At 51.3% G+C, this 21,024-nt stretch overlaps 1 protein-coding gene across 1 annotated transcript; it reads right to left on the bottom strand.

Annotated features, from left to right (window-relative positions):
• Positions 1 to 1,259: 1,259 nt before the first annotated feature.
• On the bottom strand, positions 1,260 to 2,222 carry LOC136994102 (olfactory receptor 5B21-like). The gene has a single exon (XM_067310355.1). The coding sequence runs from the start codon at positions 2,220 to 2,222 to the stop codon at positions 1,260 to 1,262; it is 963 nt and encodes a 320-aa protein (XP_067166456.1).
• Between the last annotated feature and the right edge of the window lie 18,802 nt (positions 2,223 to 21,024).

Below are 21,024 nucleotides of genomic sequence, written 5' to 3'. Positions count from 1 at the left end.
TCCAAGGGAGACACTGAAATAAGCCCAGTTAATCAGCCTGGCTCCCTTTTCTGACAGTGCTCAGCAAGTCACTTCAAAAAAAATGTCTTAGATCCTTGCTCCTCCCTGATCCCCTTCCCTAAACATTCCTTAGAAAGTTTTGTATAGTCCCACAAGCGCCCCTTGAATAGCCAAAATCTTCATGTCTTCTTTCCCCCTTCTTATCAGGTACAAAGTCCAGGGAGGACCTCTCCAAAGCTGCGCCTGTAGTTTCTTCACGGACCACCAATGAGTGACCAGAGACTTTTGAGCTTGCCATTGTTTCCGTTATCCCTTGTCTATCAAGTTTGTGTCACTGTGTGTTTTGTTAAGTGCTTCCCTCTTTGCTTATTATCCCTTTTGCCCCGAAAAGACCCGTGCTCAGATAACCTTAATGTAGCAGATGCTCTCAAATGCCACGAACCCTTACATCAGCCAGACAGGCGTACTGACTAGTAGCTTGTTGACCCAGGACTGCTCCCTTTCTTCACCCCTCCTCTCCATTTTCCCATTCTTGATTCACCTTGATCTCTTCCTTTCCCTGACTTTGGCCCTTCACCTGAACATCCCAGCGTAAGCGTTGTGCACTCCCACAATCTCCATCAAAAAAAATCTCAGCTCAAGTTCTGCACAGTCTCACAAACCCTGTACAATATCCCACAAGGAATTTGCTCTTCCCAGGAGACCCTGGATAATTTTCTCTCCTTGTGATCAGCTATAGAGTAGTGCTTGGCCCTTTGCAGGGCTCCCTCAGTGCCCATCCATCACTGACCCCAGAGCTCTGGTCTCTGTTATCTACTGCCTGATACTCTGGAGAGCTGGGTTGCTACTCAAGGGGACCTAAACACACTGCAGATTTGGGCTTGCAGGAGCCTCCTGAAATTCAGCCAAGGAAAGGGCAGAGTCCTGGACCTGGGCTGGAACAACCCCAACAGCCCCATGCAAAAGACGGCCTAGGTGATGACTGGTGAGAGAGCAGCTTTGCAGAAGAGGACCTGGGGCTCTTTGCGAGAAAGCTGAAGAGGAGTCAGTAATGTGCCCCGGTGGAAAACACCATCAACCGAGATGTGACTCCCAAGGCCCCCTAGTGCAGACAGAAAAAGGAGTTGAGATCCGTGGGTAACCTGACCCCTAAGCCACGAATTTGCCCTCACTAGAGAAAAAAGATGACAAGGTTGCAAAATTTCCCACCGGTAGCAACACTACTTTATTGTCTTTATTTGCACAATAGTGCACAACTGCTATGAGCTCTGGGTGAAAGCCAGAGCTTTCCTGAGCGCTTTTCTGAGGGCCTCCCTGACCTCCCTGTTCCGCAGGCTGTAGATGAGGGGATTGACCAAGGGCGTGAGGACGGTGTAGAAAAAGGAGAACACTTTGTTGAGCTGCCTTAGCCGGGGGGTTCTGGGCAGCATGTAGACAATGATGAGGGTGCCATAGAAAACAGTGACAACGGTGAGGTGAGAGGAGCAGGTGGAGAAGGCCTTCTGCCTGCCCACTCTGGATGGGATCCTCAGGATGGCAGCTATGATGCACATGTAGGAGGCCAGCGTGAACAGAAAGGGGAGGACCACATCCAAGAAGCCGAATATGAAAGCGACGAGCCTGACCTTCCTGGTGTCACTGCAGGCAAGCTCCAGCAATGGGGTAAGACCACAGAAGAAGTGATCTATTGCCTCGGGGCGGCAAAACTTCAGCTGCGCCAAGAAAGGAGTCACTGCTGTAGGGATAAGGAATCCCATTAGCCAAGACCCAGCCGCCATCTGGAAACAGACCTTCCAGGTCATGAGACTGGCATAGAGCAAGGGCTGGCATATGGCCAAGTACCGATCGTAGGACATCATGGCCAGCAGGTAACACTCTGCAGCTGCAAAACCGCCAAAGAAATAGAACTGAGCAATACAGCCATGAACAGAGATGGTCTTGTTCCCGGTCAGGAGGCTGGCCAGCAGTCGAGGCAGGATGGTGGAGCTGTAGCGGATCTCCAAGGAGGACAGATTGCCAAGGAAGAAGTACATGGGGGTATGAAGATGCTGGTCTGCAACCACCAGCACAATGATGAGGATATTCCCAACCACACACATCAAGTAGATCATGAGCGAGAGGAGGAAGAGTGGTCTCTGGAGTGCTGGGATATTCCCCATTCCCAGCAGAAGGAACTCCATCGGTGATGTCCCATTGTCCCATTCCCATTTCTCCATCAGCATCATAGATCTGTCTTTCTTTTTCCTGCTTTCAAGAAGGAGGCCTGCAAAAAAAGAATATTTCTTTCTGTATTAAAACATGGGAAGAAAGTTTTTGCCAGAATAGTCATGCGATCCTGCACTCAGAGAGAGGAAAAAAAAAAAACACTAAAGAATCCCAGAGTCACAGAATAGTTGAGGTTGGAAGGGACCTATGCAGACCATCTGGTCTAACCCCCCTGCTCAAGCAGTCAGCTACAGCAGGTTGCCCAGGACCATGTCCTGTCAGGTACTGAGTATCTTCAAGGATGGAGATTCCACCGCTTCTCTAGGCCACCTGTTCCAGTGTCAACCACCCTCACAGTGAAGAAGTTTTCTTATGTTCAGATGGAATTGCCTGTGTTTCTGTTCGTGTCCATTGCCTCTCATCCTGGCACTGAGCACCAGTGAGCAGAATCTGGCCCTGTCCTCTTGACACCCTCCCTTCAGATATTTATACACATTGATAAACTCCCCCTAAGTCTTCTCTTCACCAGGCTGAACAGTCCCAGCTCTCCCAGCCTCTCCTCGTATTACAGATACTCCAGTAACCGCAATCATCTTTGTGGCCCTTTGCTGGACTTGCTCCAGAAAGTCCATGTCTTGTACTTGGGAGTCAGAACTGGACACAGTACTCCAGATGAGACCTCACCAGAGCTGAGCAGAGGGGAAGGATCCCCTCCCTTGACCTGCTGGCAATTCTCTTCCTAAAGCAGCCCAGGATACTGTTGACCACCTTTGCCACAAGGGTGCATGGCTGGTTCATGTTCAACTTGTCCACCGGGACACCCACATCCTTCTCTGCAAAGCTGCTCTCCAGCTGGTCAGCCCCCAGAGTGTGCTTGTGCATGGATTTATTTCTCCTCAGGTGCAGGACTTCACACTTCCATTTATTGAACTTCACGAGGTCCCTCTCTGCCCGTTTTTCCAGTCTGTCAAGGTCCCTCTAAATGGCAGCACAATCACCTGGTGTATCAGCCACTCCTCCCAGGTTTGTATCGTTTGAAAATTTGCTCAGGGTACATTCGGTCTCATCACCCAAGTCGTTAATGAAGATGTTAAACAGTATTGGCCCCAGTGTTGACCCTGGGGGACACCACTAGCGAGTGGCCTCCAGCTGGACTTTGTGCCACTGATCACAACCCTCTGAACCCAGCAGTCCAGCCCGTTTTCAGTCCACCTCATGGTCTGCTTATCTAGCCACATTTAATCAGGTTGTCTATGAGCACGCTACAGGAGGCAGGGTCAAAAGCCTTACTGAAGCTGAGAAAAACAACATCGACAGCTGATGGATGAACATCCATTGACATTCCCTTTATTGGCTCCATGGTGAGAAACAGGATTTTCCAGAGGGGAAAACCACTCATCTGAGGAGCATCCCCTTTTGACCACAGGCATGAGCTGCCCCACTGAGTTACTGTCTTTATACTGTGACATTAACAGAGAATGTCCTCCTGCTCGAGCTGAGACAGCCTTGTTTCCCGTGTTCAAAGTTATCCCCTTAGCACCCAGCTGAGATGTTGAGGAAAGAGATCCTTCCGCTCTAAGGCCTGAAACAGATATCGCAGAGAGGGGAAAAAGGAAATCCCACTCCCAAAAGGATTCCTCAGGTGAAAGCATATCACGCCAGACACCTTTTCTCCTTGCACAAATAGAATCAGCCCTGCAAAGGCGGAGTGGTCCTGGCTCTCTGTAGCTCTTTTCTGTTTGGAGGAGAAAAGATTGTTCCTAGACAGCCCAGCTTTTTACACAGACATAGCTCTGATCAAGGCTTTCAAGCAGAGATGCACAAAGGACTTCACAGTGGACTGTCTCAGTCGATAGCTAGAATCTGCTCATTGGAGCCTCTCTGGGGAGAAAAGTGAGAAGAAGAAACTTTTTGCAGGGAGCAAGGGAAAAGCACAGGGAAGATCATTGGCTTGACATCTTTTCCTCCTCAGCGGTGGTTCCGGAGGGTTCAGGAGCTGCCTGCCTGAACACCGCAGCCCAGCAGCTGGACCTCAGCATGGACAGCTGTGCTCATGGGGCTCCCTGCTCAGCACTGCTGGGCACTGGCAGGGGGGGCCCCAGTGTGCTGGGGTGAGGGGGACAGGAGCAAGGTCAGAGGCATGGCAATGCCCAGGACATGCCTGAATGCCTGGTCACGGAAAGTCTGTGCCTGAGACACGCAGCCCTCCGCCCAGTGCCCCTTCCTGGGGGGGTTCACAAAAACAGGGAAGGAGAAAATCATTTGCCTGATGATTCCCTTCAGCTGCCATTAGACCTATTACAGTGACTTAGAGACACCAAAGGCAGACACCCAGCTTGCCTAGAGAGTTCCCGGGAGGGATGAGTCCCTCCAAACAGCCACACTCCCCCAAACTGACTTTACACTCACCTTCTCAACCGGGATGAATTGCTTCTGCAGGTGATAATGACAGCGTTAGGAGAGGTCACCAGCACCGCTACAGAATGGCTGACATCCCCAAGCCTCTGCCTGGATGCGTGAGAGTCAGTGCTGAAAAATCTGAGAGTCTCACACCAAAATTACAGGTCTTTGAATGACGGAGAGAAGAAAGATAGACAAGAGACAGAGACAGAAAAACAGGGAGACAGAGAGGCAGCAGAAGGGAAGCAGGGATCGAGAGCAAAAGAGACACAGAGAAGGAGAGAAAATGATAGATGGAAGGAGAGTAGGAAAGACTCCCTGCCCAGACTGTTCCTCCATCCCGGCTGAGGTGGGTTAATGCCCCGGGGTTGGCTCCAACACACCAGCAGCCCAGCTGTAAGTCAGCATCCCCAGTCCCGCTCCAGGATCTCTGCTCTGCAGTGCCAGGGACTCGGGTGCGGGGGGAGTCTGGGGGAAGGAGGGAGCTGGGTGGGGAGACAAGAAGGAAAGGACAGGACTGAAACTGTGATCTCACTCGCAAACTTTCCCTTTGCAAACACCCAGCAGCAAAATAAATAGCACCCTGACTTGTCTCAGGACATCTAGCACCAACCTCCAACCGTCGGCACGCAGGGGTGACCTCTGCGCTGATGGTGCCTCAGAATGGCGATCAAGGTCGGGGTCCCACCCTCTGCAAATTCCCCATCACATCCTTGTCTTCCCTGAACTCTCTGCAAACCCCAAATCAAGGCTCAGGATTTGTCCTGCCATTGCCATCTTCTTCCAGCTGTTCCTGCAGGGAGACCCCAGAAGTACCAGAGAGTCCTGAGGTTTATAGCAGAAACAAATCTTTGAAGGTTCCTGCCACAGCTCAGCTCTCCCCAGGGATTGCAGAGAGTGAGCAATGCATAATTGGCTCTCAAAGGAGACTGAAACCTCTGATTTGGTGAGAACTTTGTAAATTCCTCTGGTGAGGCTTCCTTTCTTCATACTTCTGGGTCATTTCAACTCTGGGTCATGCTCTTTTGAAAAGGAACTGAAGAAGGCAGTGCTAGGACTCCTCCAGTCTCATGAAGCAGAACCAGGGGAGATGCCATGACATGCGATTCCCTTCCCCTCCCTGCAGACAACTGTCTATTCACTGACTCTCTCAGGTTTAGAGAGCCCTGATCGCCTGACTTGGTCCCTCCAGCCTCCCGCAATGGTCAGCAGGGAGGAAGAGGCTGAGCCACAGGCATTTCCTCCCAGCCATGGAGACTTGCCCTGGGCAATGGGGTGAGTCCCCCTGGGGTGCCAGGCTCTGTCCCCCGAGGGGAGAGAGCCCCCTAACCTGTCTCTGAGGCACAGGGGCCTGGCGTGTTGGGGGTTGAAAGGATCAGAGCTACTGACATGTCCTCCTGGTTCAGGCCCATCTCTCCTTCCTGGAAGGTGCCCAGGGGCCTCCTTTGCTCCTGTTGTGGCACAAACGTAAGCTGCAGGAGGTCTGATTCCTCTTAATCGTGTTGGACTTGCGTGTCACGAGATGCAGTCTCTTCAGCCACTGCTCTGGCTGGAAGGGGAGGGGAACGTGGACCCATGGATGCAGACATTTGTGCTGTGGCTTCTAAGGACAAGAGACATTTGCCTCAGTGGGAGGATTGGGGGGGTTTTTTAATAAGAATCACAGTCATTTCAGTATAAGTGCCAACACAGGTGTGCGCACTGGAGCTTGACGCATGCTCTCCTCATCCCTTCAGGAGTGCTGATGTGCAGGAGACCTTTCCCTCTCCCTGGCCCTTGTAGTGTGTCTCTGGCCTCCAGCTGCCTTTTGGGAAGTCTGGGAATCACCTTGAAGCTCCGTGTCACATCTCCACACTCTCTCAGCCTTTCTCTAGTACCCAGGAGTGTCAGAAATGGTCACAGAAACATATATCATAAAATCAAATAATAATTTGTGTTGGAAGGGACATCCAGATGTTCATAGTCCCACCTGCTGCTCCAGGAAGGGTCAGGTTGACGTCAGACTACGTCGCTCAGAGCTTTATCCCATAAAGCCTTGAAAACCTCCAAGGATGGAGACTGCACAACCTCTCTGGGCAACCTCTTCCAATGCTTGACTACCCTCCTGGTGAAACAAATGCTACCTCTGCCCAATCTGAACCACTCTCCTTTCAACTTCTGCTTGTTGTCTCTTGTCCACCCATGGTGCACTACTGTGAAGGGCCTGGCTCTAGCACCATTATAACCACATCATAGGTATTGGGAAGCTTCAATTACTGTCCCCAAAGCCATCTTTCCTCCAGGCTGAACAAGCCCTCTTCCTTCAGCTCTCCTCACAGGGCAAGTGCTGTAACCCCCTGAGCTTCTTCATGACCCTCTACTGAACTCACTCCAGTTTGTCAATGTCTTTTCTATATTGCGGGCCTGAAACTGGACACAGTAATCTAGAGTGCTCTGGTGTGCACTCTACTGTGTCTAACAAGCACTGAGTCACGGGGAGTGATCACCTCGCTTGGTCACACAGCCCGGGATGCTGTTGGCCTCCCTTGCTGCATAGGCACACTGCTGGCTCATGTCCACCTTGCTGGGCACCATGACGGCCAGGGCCTTCTCCACAGAGCTGCTCCCGGCCAGTCTGTCCCCAGCCTGAATGACTGCAAGAGGTCTTCCTTCCAAAGGGGAGGATCTGGAATCGTCCTGTGGTAGTCTGTGTAAGTATACAGACTAGGTAATCTGTTTGGGGGTTCACCTGCTGTTTGGCAATTTAAAAGACAATCTTTGCTGGGGCATAATGTGGATGTTTCTTAACTCTTCTAGCACTTTCCTTCACAGACGAGCTGTAAGCAGAGTCACCAGTCAAAACTGGATCCAACTGGCCTTGAGGTGCAAGGGATGTATAACTATAGCATTCCATAAAAAGAAAGGGTTTTGATTATGACTTTTGATGGGTTAAAATGTTTCTCAAATATGTGAGAAAGTACATAAAAGGCCTTGTTCCTGGTGGCATGCAGAGACCACACTGGTGAGGCTTATTGTCGTCGTTGCCACCATGTGCTCTCTCCTACAGCTAGCTATGGTAAATGAAGCTTCTGCTGTGATGTAACCCCAAAGTACTGAGAATTTCTTAGACAGTCCTTTTCTGAATTCCATGAGGATCCTGTTGGCCTCTCTAGGTCCTTCTGGTAGCTGCCATGTCCTTGAGCGTATAGACCAGTCCTCCTGATTTCTTGTCATGTGCAGGCCTCTCCCAGGTGACTGATGATGTTGTAAAACAGGGCAGGTCCCAGGAGAGACCCCTGAAAGATTCCACTTCTTTATGGCCCCCAGGGACAGTACAACCCATCCACCCCTCTGTTCTGAGCACAGTCACCTAACCAGTGTTTCGTTCCTCTGGGCATCCACCCACCTAGACTATCACGTCCTGACTTTCATACAGGGCTATTGTGGGAGACTCTGAAAAGTCCTGTTAATGTTAAGTGGCATTCACTGCTCTCCCCTCCTCCACAAATCCAGCTGTTTTATCCTAGTAGGCAATCAGGTTGGCCAGGCATGATTAATCCTTGGGAAATCCATGATGACGGTTCACAGGCACATTCTCCTCTATGTGCCCAGTAGTTTTCCAAGAGGATTCACTCCATGATTTCCCCAGGGACTGAAGTGAAGATGGACTGAACAAACAACCAGCCTGCTGTTCCTTGGATCATGCTTTTGGCCTTTTTTGAAGAAGGGTGCAAACGTTGCTTTCCTCCTGCCATTGGGAAAGGATGCTGTCCAGTTTTCTCAGCATGGTCAGATGCAGCCCGCTGAGTCCCATGGACCTGAGATGTCGAGTTCTCACAGCTGAGTCAATCCTCATCCACTGCTGGATCCTCATCCACAGTTCTCCTTCCTGAACTTTTGTGCTAATCACGGAGGTCTTCCTCAGCATTCTGTGTGTCCACTCTCACTAGGCCTCCAGCTCCATTCAGCAATGGCTCCACTGTTTCCATTTTTAAGCCTTTGACTACTCATGAAGCCACAGAAGGTTTCCCGACAGGCAGCAGGGCCTGTGGCAGGAAGCGCAAATTCAGGTGCCAATGGGCACATGTGCAGAGGGACACACAGCACCCATAGCCATGCATTTAGACCCTTGGACGTGTGAGGAGAGTCCCTGGCTCTCCCACTAGCCTTACACCATCAAAACATGGCAGAAGCTTCTCAGCCAGCTGCAGAGCAATGGGGTTGGACCCCTTCATCTCCAAGTAGCTGTGGATGCTTCTCAGCAACATCAGGCTTTCCACACACATGTCCCTGTGAGCACCCTACAGCCACTCCATGATGTCTGGGAGGAGGCTCTGCATTTTCCTTGCCTGTGTGAAAGACAACTTCTTTTTGTGATGCAAGGAAAGACACTCCGGCTGCCAAAAGTGCTGTGGTTGCTGATTTCCCATCAGGGCTCAGTGTCCAGGGCCAGGAATCTGCACACGCCATGGCTTGGCCACAGAGGGTGCAGTGCAGAGAACAAATCTCCAAGTGGGCCCTGATATACGGAGGGCCTCCTCTGTACGGAGGAAGGCTGCTGCCTCTAGGCCCAGGAGCAGCTGGCTGCGTTAGCCTGGTCCTGCGTTCTGGCTCATTGTCCCTCTCAGTGGGAATCTGGGCACAGCATTCTCACAATTGATGCCATTTGGAGCTGGCTTGCTTGGTGCTGGGACTGGATCTCTGCCGGGCACAGCCGAGACATGCCAGCAGTGGGAGCTCTTCCCGGTGGGTACTGGTGCCTTTTTCCTTGTGCAGCACAGCCAAGGGCCTGGCATGAAAGACTTGGGGCAGCTGAATGGGTCAGCGGGGAGTTGGGAGCAGCCACCGCACCTCCTGATTACCAGCAAAGTCCAAGCCACTGGGTGACCCACCACCTCCTGTCAAGCCCCAGGCTGCCAGCATGGCTTCGCTCAGCTGCCTTCCTGGGTCAGCATGACCATCATCGGGGAGGTCTCATGTATCATGCAGGCTCTGCCAGGGTCCTTCTCCCAGGCCTTGCTGCCTGCCCAGGTTTTGCAGGAGCCCTACTCCAGCCCCTAACTTTGCCCCAACCCTAGCCTGGGTTTCCAGCCTGCTGAGCAAGGTCGGCAGATGCAGGGACAGTGTAGGATGGAGATTGCCTGGGCATAGCCAGCCTAGGTGTTTGCGTGCAGAGAGGCACAAGCAGGATTCAGCAGCCCTGTGTGCTGGCAGTCGGAGGTCTGGCACTGGGCATGTTGTATCCATCGGCCCAGGAGAGGTCCCTGCTTGGGGGCACACCGGGAGGGGAGAGGGGACCCAGAGAGGCAGGTGCCAGCCTGGGGCAAGCGAGGCCTCGTCTGGTAACTCACAGGCAGGGGAAGAATGTGGGTGTTGTCCCTGTCGGGGCTGGACTGCTTGCGCAGCAGCTGGTCCTCCAGCAAGCTCAGCAGCTCCCGCAGCATGTCCATCGCAGCCGTAGGCTTAGCCATCATCGCCTTCCACATGGTCACAGCAGTGCTGCAGGCCCAGAGCACTCTCTCAGTGGTGCCTCCTTGGCCACAGTGCCATAGCCTGGGCAAGCCCTGGAGGTTCCCGGCTGTGCGGCAGCCCTGCCCCTGCCGATCCCCTCCTCACTGGGAGCCCCAAGAGAGTTCTGCCCAGGCAGGCAGGACATGACCAAGCTGAAGTCCCTTGTGGGGCAGGCAGGGAGCATGGCAGCTGCGCTCTGGGGCTGAAGGCATGGACACTTGGTCAGCTCTGGCTCCTGAAGGCCTGCTTGGTGCACCAGGGCTGGGAAATGGTGGGAGAGACAGACAGCCCTGTCCCTCAGGGGTGTCCTGGAGATCTCCTTGGCTCTCACCATCTTTGGGCCCTTCTCCCCATGGGATGAGCTCTCGAGGCTGACGGGCGCCACATCTGTTGCAGAGTGGGGAGCAGTACCGCAAGCTCACGATCATCTCATCAGGGTTCGAGGAAGCCAGCTGGCAAAGGGTCCTGTTTAGGGCGACCCAGGCTGCCAACTCCCTGACATACTTCACGTTCCTGTAGAGGCACCTTATGATCTGTGTCACCTGGGAGAGACATGGGTGAGAGTGGGGCTGCTGCCAGAGAGCAGCCATTACCCCAGTCCCCACTGAGATCTCCTTCCCTCTCCATCACTCCCCCCATTCCTTGCTGCCTTCAAAGGCTGTCGGGTGCCCAAGAACCCTGGGTCTGGTGGGGAAAGCAATGCCCCAGAGGGCTCAAGCCCCAGGCACACCAGCCGCAGGCTGCTTACATCTTCCAGCAGAGAGACAGTGTCCAGCATGAACATTTTTAGCATGTGGGTAGCCACCACCATGCTGCAGGTGCTGCAGTTCCTCATGCCCTCAATGGCTGTGACAACAATGTCTGTCCTCTCAGAAGGCTGCAGGTCCTTCACAAACAGCTATGGGAGGAAGGAGGTGAGGGAAGAAATGCCACACTGTGTGAGAGAGAGGAGCGGGGCAATGCTGGCACCATGGCCCCAGGAGAGCTGGGAGTAGGTGATGTGCTGAGCAGTGGCACCGTGGGGCATGTGGACAAAAGGCCATCAGGCCAAGGGAGGGAGGCTGGGGTCAGGGTCACAGTGCACTGGTTCTGCAGGCAACCACAGCTTGCTGGTGGCCAGCAAGGCTGGAGCTGCTGCTGTGACACTTGGAGTGAAGCAGGAGTAGTATTCTTGAAGATAAGAAAAGCAGCAGCCTTCCTAGAGACGATGAAGGGGCCCAAGGAAGAAGGAGAAGACCCCAGACCTAACTATTACTATTGGTCCAAACTATCACTTGAGGGGTGGAGAATTTAGATTGTAAGGGTATAATTGCCCAGGAGTTTCTTTGTTCGGGGTTCCTCTTCGGAGGCACCCAGCTCGAGCTGTAATTACCGCACATGTGTCATTAAATTTTGTTTCTCTCCAATCTGACTTTGAACTTCTGCCTCAGCAGGAACCTAGGGTCGGACCCTGTTATGGTGGCTGGCGAGCCTGATTTACCATAACAGTTTGGCACCCCAGATGGGACCCTAGGCAACCAACATCAGGGCCTCTCATCTCCAAACGATCATCTGGTGCCATCAGGTGAGTTCACCTGGGATCTCTGGCAACGGGAGGCACCGAGAGGGTGAGTCTTAAATTCCTGCCTAAATTCTAAACTCTGGTTTGGTAACAAAGTGCACTGTAAGGGGTACGCAGGCTGATCACTGTAAGGCGTACCCGGTACTACATTTTAGGGAGAGTGGGTTCCAGTCCCACCCCCAGGGTTTGAGTGGGTTCAAGTCCCACCCCCATGGTTTGAGAGGGTGCGAGTCCCATCTCACCCCGTCTGGAAGGGGGGAGTGCACAGCCTGATCAGCGTAAGGCGCACCGCAAGACTAACTTAGAGTTACTGTGACGAGTGTGAGTGCGTGTGACCTGGGAACCGAAGGGGGCACCCGTCGGCTGACAGAGCTGCCCACTGCGAAGGGACAGCAGTCCTAGCAGTCAAAGACTCGGGTGGTGTGAGTACGGTTCCCAGAGAGAGAGTGAGAGAGAGAGAGTGTAAACATGCCGGCTGCAGGGGGTAATGAAAACTTAAATTCTGGTGTTGCTGAGGGGAGAAAAAAAAAAAGGTATATTATAAGGAAGTGCGCTGCCTGATCAGCATAAGACGCACTTTTCAGGAACTCAATATGGGAAATAAGTCCGGCATAGAAAAGGGGATGCCCTTAGCTGAAATTCTGCAAAACTAGAGAAAGATTGATGGTACCAAGAACCTAAGAAAAAGAAAAAAAAAAAATTTTGATCCAACTATGTCAGGAGGATTGGCTGTTCCTGACAAGGGAAGGTAACCTGGCGGAACGATGGCCACCACAGGGAACCTTTGATCATCAGGAATTAACTTTCCTGCGTCACCATTTGGAGGACAGGTTCCCCAGACAAATGGATTATTGGTCTGTATGGGACAGCTGGGCAAAGAAAAATTTTTCTCAGAATGCTGCAAGTAGTGCAGCTGCTAAAACGCTTGTGGAAACCGCTCCACCCTCTGTGCTATCCTCTGCTTCAACTTCTCTATACCCCCTCCTTCCCTTCCTCCTCCACCTCTCAAACTAACTCCTTCGCATGTCGTTCCTGTGCCAGGAGAGCCCCCGCCAGGTCTGGACGGGGCACCTCGGGTAGCTACAACGCGAATTTACTGATCCCGGGGGCCCCAAGATTGGATTGCATGGAGTCAACAAACTCCCAGGCTTCGGGAAGATTCATAGAAAGTGCTACAAATCGTAAGAGGAATAGTGCGGGTGTATGATCCTACCTGGGGGGGATGTGCAAATGCTCCTTGAAGCCTTGTTCACTCACTCAATTCTGGATGCAAGTTGTCACTGGACAGAACAAGGGGGTGTTGCAGCTGCTCGAACAGCCTGGCCGGCTGTGGACCCCGGGTGGAATTATAATGTAGAGGCAGCTTACCGGCAGTTGCAATTAGCCAAACAAGGCTTAGAAGAAGCTATATGTTTGGTAGGACAAAAGACTGTGAATTGGTCCTAAAATAAGGGAGTGTCAGCAACAACCTGAGGAACAGCCCTCAGCTTTCCTTTCCAGACTATTTAAACAAATCCGAATGTTTGGAGGGGGGATAGACCCAGAAGCCAAGGCTAACAGGCCTCTAATAGTTTCCACATTTGTAGATGAAACAGCCTCGGGCATTAAAAAGTATTTTTCTAAACATGTTCCTGACTGGCCAGGGAAGTCTATGGACGAAATAGTACGTTTAGCCACATTTGTATATAACGGTCGAGCTGAAGAGAAGGGGAAAGAAAAGAGACGACAGAAGAAAGAGGAAGCGAGTGTGTTAGCAGCTGTGTTAAGAGACAGGTTGAAAGAAACTAGAGGAAGGGGGCGAGTAAGGGCCGGAGAAGATAGACAGAATCAAAGCAAACATATTGTATGCTTAGGAGTTAATGATTATTGCCATTCTTGCGGGGAACAAGGGCACTGGAAGCAGCAATGCCCTGTGAAGCCCCGCATGCCCAGGAATAGAGGGGACAGCATGAGACAGTCGAGTACTGGGAATGACACCAGGCAATTCCCAGCCAGCCCACAATGATAGGAGATGGGAGATCCAGAAAATACTGTGGGAGCTGGGGTGACTTCATGGGATATAGATTTGGACTTCAGGGGGCAGATAATGGCAAATAGAAGGTCAAGAAATTCCCTTCTTAGTGGATACCGGAGCTACCCTTTCCCTTTTGAATTTTGAGCCTAAAGGATGAAAGTCATCAGATAAAATAACAGTACAGGGATTAATGGAAAAAGGCAAACGATCATTAACTAAGTCCTTATTGCTCACTATTGCAGGTAAAGGAGTGTGGGGACATGTCATAATTTCCATGGATTCACCCTGTTGCCTTTTAGGGAGGGATCTCTTACAAGCCTTGGACACTCAGATCTGCTTACAGCCGGAAGGGATGAAATTAGTAATAATGGGTTCATGTGTTCTGGCTGAGACACCAGAACCAGAGTCAACTAATCTGCAAATTCCAACAGGTTTAGAATCAGTTCCTGGAAAGTTATGGAGCTCTTCAGGAATGGATGTTGGACTATTGAAATCAGCTAGTCCAGTCTCGATCAAAACAAAGGGGGGATTACCTCCTGCGGTTAAACAACACCCTATCCCAAAGGAAGCAGAGAAAAGTATCCAAAAGCAAATTGACCACTATTTAAAATTGGGTATCCTTAGAGTTTGTGAATCCCCATACAACACCCCGATTCTGCCAGTGAAAAAGAATAGGCAGGATTCTGATGGCGATCCAGAGTATCGGTTTGTAGAAGACTTAAGAGTTATAAACCAACATGTAATTGCTCCACATCCAGTAGTTCCTGACCCATCAACTATATTATTACAGATACCCCACTGGGCAACTTATTTTACTGGGATTGATTTAAGTGCAGCCTTTTTTTAGTATACTAGTAGCCGAGGACAGCCAAGATCTTTTTGCCTTCACTTGGAAGGGACAACAATTAACTTGGACTAGACTACCACGGGGATTTACTGGGTCTCTGACTATTTTTTCGCGTATACTTAAAAATGATCTTGCAGATATCGAACTTTCAGGATGTTCAGTGTTAATACAATATGTGGATGATTTGTTATTAGCAAGTAAAGATTATGAGATTTGTTTGAAAGACTCTGTTTCTCTATGTAACGCTCTTGCAGAGAAAGGGCATCGAGCATCTCCGTCCGAACTCCAGCTGTGTCAACAAGAGGTAAAGTATTTGGAGTGGTTCTTGAAGGAAAGACACAGATTAATTGATCCAGAATGAGTAAAGGCAATTCTTGATATGCCCCATCCTATGACAAAAAAGCAACTCAGGGGATTTTTAGGAGCTGTAGCATTTTGCCGACCATGGATTCCCGGGTTGGGAGAGCTTACCAAACCTTTGGTCCAGGCAACAAAAAAGGAGGAGACAGAGCCTTTGACCTGGACTCCAGAACAAGAGAAAGCTTTTACATCTGTAAAAAGGGTGTTGGTCTCAGCCCTGGCTCTAGGACTACCAGATTATAGTAAGCCATTTGAATTATTCGTTCATGAATGACAGGGAGTAGCAAGTGGAGTACTCACTCAAAAACTAGGTCCTCATCGTAGGCCAGTGGCCTATTACTCCACCCAGCTAGATGCAGTAACCAAAGGCACTCCAGGATGCATCAGAGCGATAGCAGCTACAGCAGCCCTTATTGAAAAAACACGACCTGTAGTTTTGGGTCACCCAGTGACTGTGTATGTGCCACATAAAGTAGAACTGTTAATGAAACAATACGCTACTCAAGCACTGTCCCCACAGAGAGCTCATTGCTATGAACTAGTAATACTCCATGCAGATAATGTGACCTTAAAGAGATGCAATTTCTTAAATCCAGTAACATCCCATCCATTCAGTATCCCTCCTGGGAAACCTGCAGGTTCGATTACCTCTCTGAAATGCCTGTATACCAATGCATGCGGCATGGGGAATAAACAGGAAGAACTAGAGATGTGTGTGCGGTCGCAGGGCCATGATCTCATTGCAATTACAGAGACATGGTGGGATAGCTCACATGACTGGAGTGCTGTCATGGATGGCTACGTGCTTTTTAGGAAAGACAGGCCAGGAAAGCGAGGTGGTGGAGTTGCTCTTTATGTGAGAGAGCAACTGGAATGTATTGAGCTCTGCCTAGGGGTGCATGAAGAGCTAGTTGAGAGCTTCTGGGTAAGGATGAAAGGGCAGGTTAGCATGGGTGACCCTGTTGTGGGTGTTTACTACAGGCCACCTGATCAGGAAGAGGAAGTCGATGAGGCCTTCTACAGACATCCGGAAGTAGCCTCATGATCACAGGCCCTGGTTCTCATCACAGAATCACAGAATGGCTGAGGTTGGAAGGGACCTCTGGAGATCATCTAGTCCAACCCCCCTGCTCAAGTAGGGTCACCTAGAGCACATTGCACAGGATCGCGTCCAGGCGTGTTTTGAATATCTCCAGAGAAGCAGACTCCACAACCTCTCTGGGCAACCTGTTCCAGTGCTCTGTCACCCTCACAGTGAAAAAGTTTTTCCTCATGTTCAGATGGAAGCGTCTGTGTTTCAGTTTGTGCCTGTTGCCTCACGTCCTGTCGCTCGGCACCACTGAAAAGAGTCTGGTCCCATCCTCTTGACACCCTCCCTTCAGATACTTGTACACGTTGATAAGATCTCCTCTCAGCCTTCTCTTCTCCAGGCTAAACAGGCCCAGCTCTCTCAGCCTTTCCTCATAAGAGAGATGCTCCAGTCCCCTCATCATCTTTGTAGCCCTCTGCTGGACTCTTTCCAGTAGTGCCATGTCTGTCTTGTACTGGGGAGCCCAGAACTGGACACAGTACTCCAGGCGTGGCCTCAGCAGGGCTGAGTAGAGGAGGAAGATCCCCTCCGTCGACCTGCTGGCAACACTCTTCCTGATGCACCCCAGGATACCATTGGCCTTCTTGGCCACTAGGGCACACTGCTGCCTCATGCTTAACTTGGTGTCCACCAGCACTCCCAGGTCCTTCTCAGCAGAGCTGCTTTCCAGCAGGTCAACCCCCAACCTGTACTGGGGCATGGGGTTATTCCTCCCCAGGTGCACGACCCTGCCCTTGCCTTTGTTGAACTTCATGAGATTCCTCTCCGCCCACCTCTCCAGCCTGTCCAGGTCTCTCTGAATGGCAGCACAGCCCTCTGGCGTATCCACCACTCCTCCCAGTTTTGTCTCATCCGCAAACTTGCTGAGGGTGCACTCTGTCCCTTCATGCAGGTCATTGATGAAGAAGTTGAACAAGACTGGACCCAGTCCTGACCCCTGGGGGACACCGCTAGCTACAGACCTCCAACTAGACTCTGTGCCACTGATCACAACTCTCTGAGCTCTGCCATTCAGCCAGTTCTCAATCCACCTCACTGTCCACTCATCCAGCACACACTTCCTGAGCTTCCCTATGAGGATGTTATGGGAGGCAGTGTCGAAAGCCTTGCTGAAGTCTAGGTAGACAACATCCACTGCTCTCCCCTCATCTACGCAGCCAGTCATTCCATCATAGAAGACTATCAGATTGGTTCAGCATGATTTCCCCTTTTGGTGAAGCCATGCTGACTCCTCCTGATCACCTTCTTTTCCTCCACGTGCTTGGAGATGGCCTCCAGGATGAGCTGCTCCATCACCTTTCCAGGGATGGAGGTGAGGCTGACTGGCCTGTAGTTCCCTGGGTCCTCCTTCTTGCCCTTTTGGAAGACTGGGGTGACATCATTGGTTTTCTTCCAGTCCTCAGGCACCTCTACTGTCCTCCAGGACCTTTCAAAGATGATGGAGAGTGGCTTAGCAATGACATCCGCCAGCTCCCTCAGCATTCGTGAGTGCATCCCATCGGGGCCCATGGATTTATGGGTGTCAAGTTTGCTTAAATGATCTCTAACCGAATCCTCCTCGACCAAGGGAAAGTCTTCCTCTCTCCAGACTTTCTCTCTTGCCTCCAGGGTCTGGGGTTCCTGAGGGCTGGCCTCAGCAGTAAAGACTGAAGCAAAGAAGGCATTCAGTAACTCTGCCTTCTCTGCATCCTTCGTCACCAGGGCACCCACCCCATTTGGCAATGGGCACACATTTTCCCTAGTCTTTCTCTTGCTACTGATGTCTTTGAAGAAGCCCTTCTTGCTGTCCTTGACATCTCTCACCAGATTTAATTCCAAACGGGCCTTAGCCTTCCTCCTCGCATCCCTGCATACTCTGACAACGTTCCTATATTCCTCCCAAGTGGCCTGTCTCCCTTTCCACTTTCTGTATACTTCCTCCTTCTGGTTGAGTTTTGCCAGGAGCTCCTTGCTCATCCATGCAGGTCTCCTACCCCCTTTGCTTGACTTCCTACTCATAGGAATGCACCGCTCTTGAGCCTGGAGGAAGTGATGCTTGAATATTAACCAGCTCTCTTGAACCCCTCTTCCTTTTAGGGCCCTAACCCATGGGATTCCTCCAAGTAGGTCCCTGAAGACGACAAAGTTTGCTCTCCTGAACTCCAGGGTTGCAATCCTACTTGGTGCCCTGCTGCCTCCTCGCAGGATCCTGAACTCCACCATCTCATGGTCTCTGCAGCCAAGGCTGCCCCCGACCTTCACATCTTCCACCAGTCCTTCTTTGTTTGTTAGTACAAGGTCTAGGAGCACACCTCTCCTTGTTGGCTCCTCCACCACCTGTGTCAAGAAGTTGTCACCAATGCTCTGCAGGAACCTCCAGGACTGCTTGTGCCTAGCTGTGTTGTCTCTCCAGCAGATATCAGGGTGGTTGAAGTCCCCCATGAGAACCAGGGCCTATGATCATGAGGCTACTTCCAGTTGTCTGCAGAAGGCCTTATCGACTTCCTCTTCCTGATCAGGTGGCCTGCAGTAAACACCCGCAACAGTGTCACCCATGCTAGCCTGCCCTTTAATCCTTACCCAGAAGCTCTCAGCTCACTCTTCATCCACCCCTAGTATCAATACAAAGCCAGGGGCTCACCACAGACTCTCCTTGGGTATCCTATTGAACCACAGTACAAGTGACATTTAGTTTTCCAGAAATTCAGTCTGAACCAATCAAGCTGCATTTTTTTTTGGCACTTTCCCCTTCTCATGCTATTTCCTACTCCCCAGAAAAGCTCCATCACCTCTGAAATCACCCTTCAAGCACTCACAGGCTGCTGCTGGTCTGCCCTTAGCCTCCACTTCACCAGGCTAAAGAAGGCCAGGTCCCTCAGCCTCTCCGTAAAGGCCTTGTGCTTCAGGACACTAACCCCCATTTTGGCAGACCTCCTCTGGACCCTCTCGTGGTCCTTCCTATTCCTCCAGCACTGGGCAACCCACACTGGGACACACTATTCCAGATGTGGCCACCCCAGTGCTGAGTCAAGGTGGATAATAACTGTCCTTGCCCAGGTGGCCAGGCTCTTCCTAAGGCAGCCCTGCATAAAGCTGGCCTGATTTTTGGTGAGCACGCACCACTGACTCATATGGCATCCCTCGTAATGTCCAGGCCCTTCTCCTCAGGGTCACTCCTCTGATGGTCTGGAAAAGCCAAATGAAGGTAAAAAGTAAGCAAAACTGGAGCCAGGGGGACAGGGTAAACAGAGGTAGGCTATTTGTATGGGAGGGCATGTGTATGATAAAAGCAAAGGACTTGGAAGGGGGAAAGAGGAAAACAGAAAAGGTGAAATGAAGACAATGAAGAGAGCTGTTTGTGGGTACCTGCCACACAGTCCTACATCTGAGCAACAGTGACTGGAAAAGAACAAGACAGCAGCGTCTGCTTTGACCATATTGTTTCTGACTTACTTCCAGGGTCACGCGGAACCTGAGGGCTTTCCCTACCATCAAGAAAGGAAGATCCGAGGTGGAAGGAAATGCAAAATCATCCAGGCAGGAGGGGGCATGGGGAAATCTCTAGGCCAACCTCCTGCTCACAGCAGGGTCAGCTATCAGGTCCGACCAGGTGGCTCATGGCTTTATTGAGTTAGGGATGAAAACCTGCAAGGGAGGAGATGGCACAGCATCTCTGGGCAACCTGCCTGTGACTGCAAGGCAGGAAAGGGAGGGTCAGATACCAGTATAGAGAGACACTCAAGGTTTGTGAGGGGTTAAACAAAGTAGGTTTAATGAAGGACTTACTTACACTCTAAACTGTGTGGGGAGGCCAGGACACTGCTCGGAGGGGTCACTGATGGGCGGATGCTGGACACAGGGCTGGGACGCCCAGGTGGGGCTTACTTTGTGTATCCGAAGGGCTCCTTAGAGCTAGTTCCTTATCTCCGCTATGCAAAGCTCGAGTCAATACTGGCTGTGAAGCAGCTGGACATTGTAGACAAAAGGGAATAGGCATGTCCAGCCCTGAGCGGTTTTGGTCAGTGTGTACAGAGCACACTCCAGGGCTGTGATAGCGTACTCTGCTGCTCCCCTGACTCCTCAACAGATCTCCTGCAGCGGTTCTCACTTCACTGCCCCAGGATTTGCCTTTCTGGAGGGAAAAAAAATTCCTTATACCCAGCCTGAACCTCTCTTGTTTCAACTAATGCTCATTGGCCCTCATCCTTCCATCGATCACAACAGTGAGGAGCATCACGTTGTAAGGCACAGGTACTGCAGGCTGTGAGGAGGGCCCATTCTGGAGAGGTAGCCATTCATAATCAAACTTTGAACTGAAAACCTTTCAGGCCCAAGAGGCAACCTCAAACCGCAGGGAGGGGCTGGCTCTGGGGATGCCATGTGTGGTGCTAACCCACATGGGGAAAAGGAATTCAGGAGTGCAAGAATCGCAGTAACTATCACCACAGAGGACAGAATCACCAAACAATTCCAGTTGGAAGGGACCACGGGAGGTCTCTAGTCCAGCCTCCTGCTCTACTCAAGATCAACACTGAATTCACACTAAGTTCCTCCGGGCTTTGTCCAACAGCATGCTGAAAGCCTCCAAGAACAGAGAGTCCAAAAGCTCTCTGGACCCCACTTCAAATACTTTGTTATCCTCACTGACGTTTCTCCCTTTAATCCAATTCTAGCTGCGTTTGTGTCAGCTTCTAAACGTTGCCTCTCATTCTCCTGCCCTGAATCTCTGTAAAGAGCCTGGTTCTTTCTTGGTGGTAACCTTGAGTTGGGAAGCTGCTATGAGTCCCCCAAGAGCCTTTCCTTCCACAGGCTGAACAAGGCCTCTTCCCTCAGTCTTTCCTCACAGGGCAAGTTCTCCAGCCCTGATGCCCTTGGGGGCCTGCCACTGAACTCACTCTGAGTGTTCAACATCATTCTTCTGCAGGGGGCCTCAAAATGGTGGCCATCTCTAGATGTGCTCAGACGAGTGCTGAGCAGAAGGGGATAATCACTTTCCTTGATCACCTGACTCTGCTACTGTTCATGCAACCCAGGATGCTGTGGCCTCCTTTGCTGCTAGGACACGCTGCTGCCTCACA

This window comes from Apteryx mantelli, chromosome 24 (genome assembly GCF_036417845.1).
Source record: "Apteryx mantelli isolate bAptMan1 chromosome 24, bAptMan1.hap1, whole genome shotgun sequence".
Classification (NCBI taxonomy): Eukaryota; Metazoa; Chordata; class Aves; order Apterygiformes; family Apterygidae; genus Apteryx; species Apteryx mantelli.
Note: the sequence above shows the minus strand (reverse complement) of the source record. Positions and strands in the feature narration are given on the sequence as shown.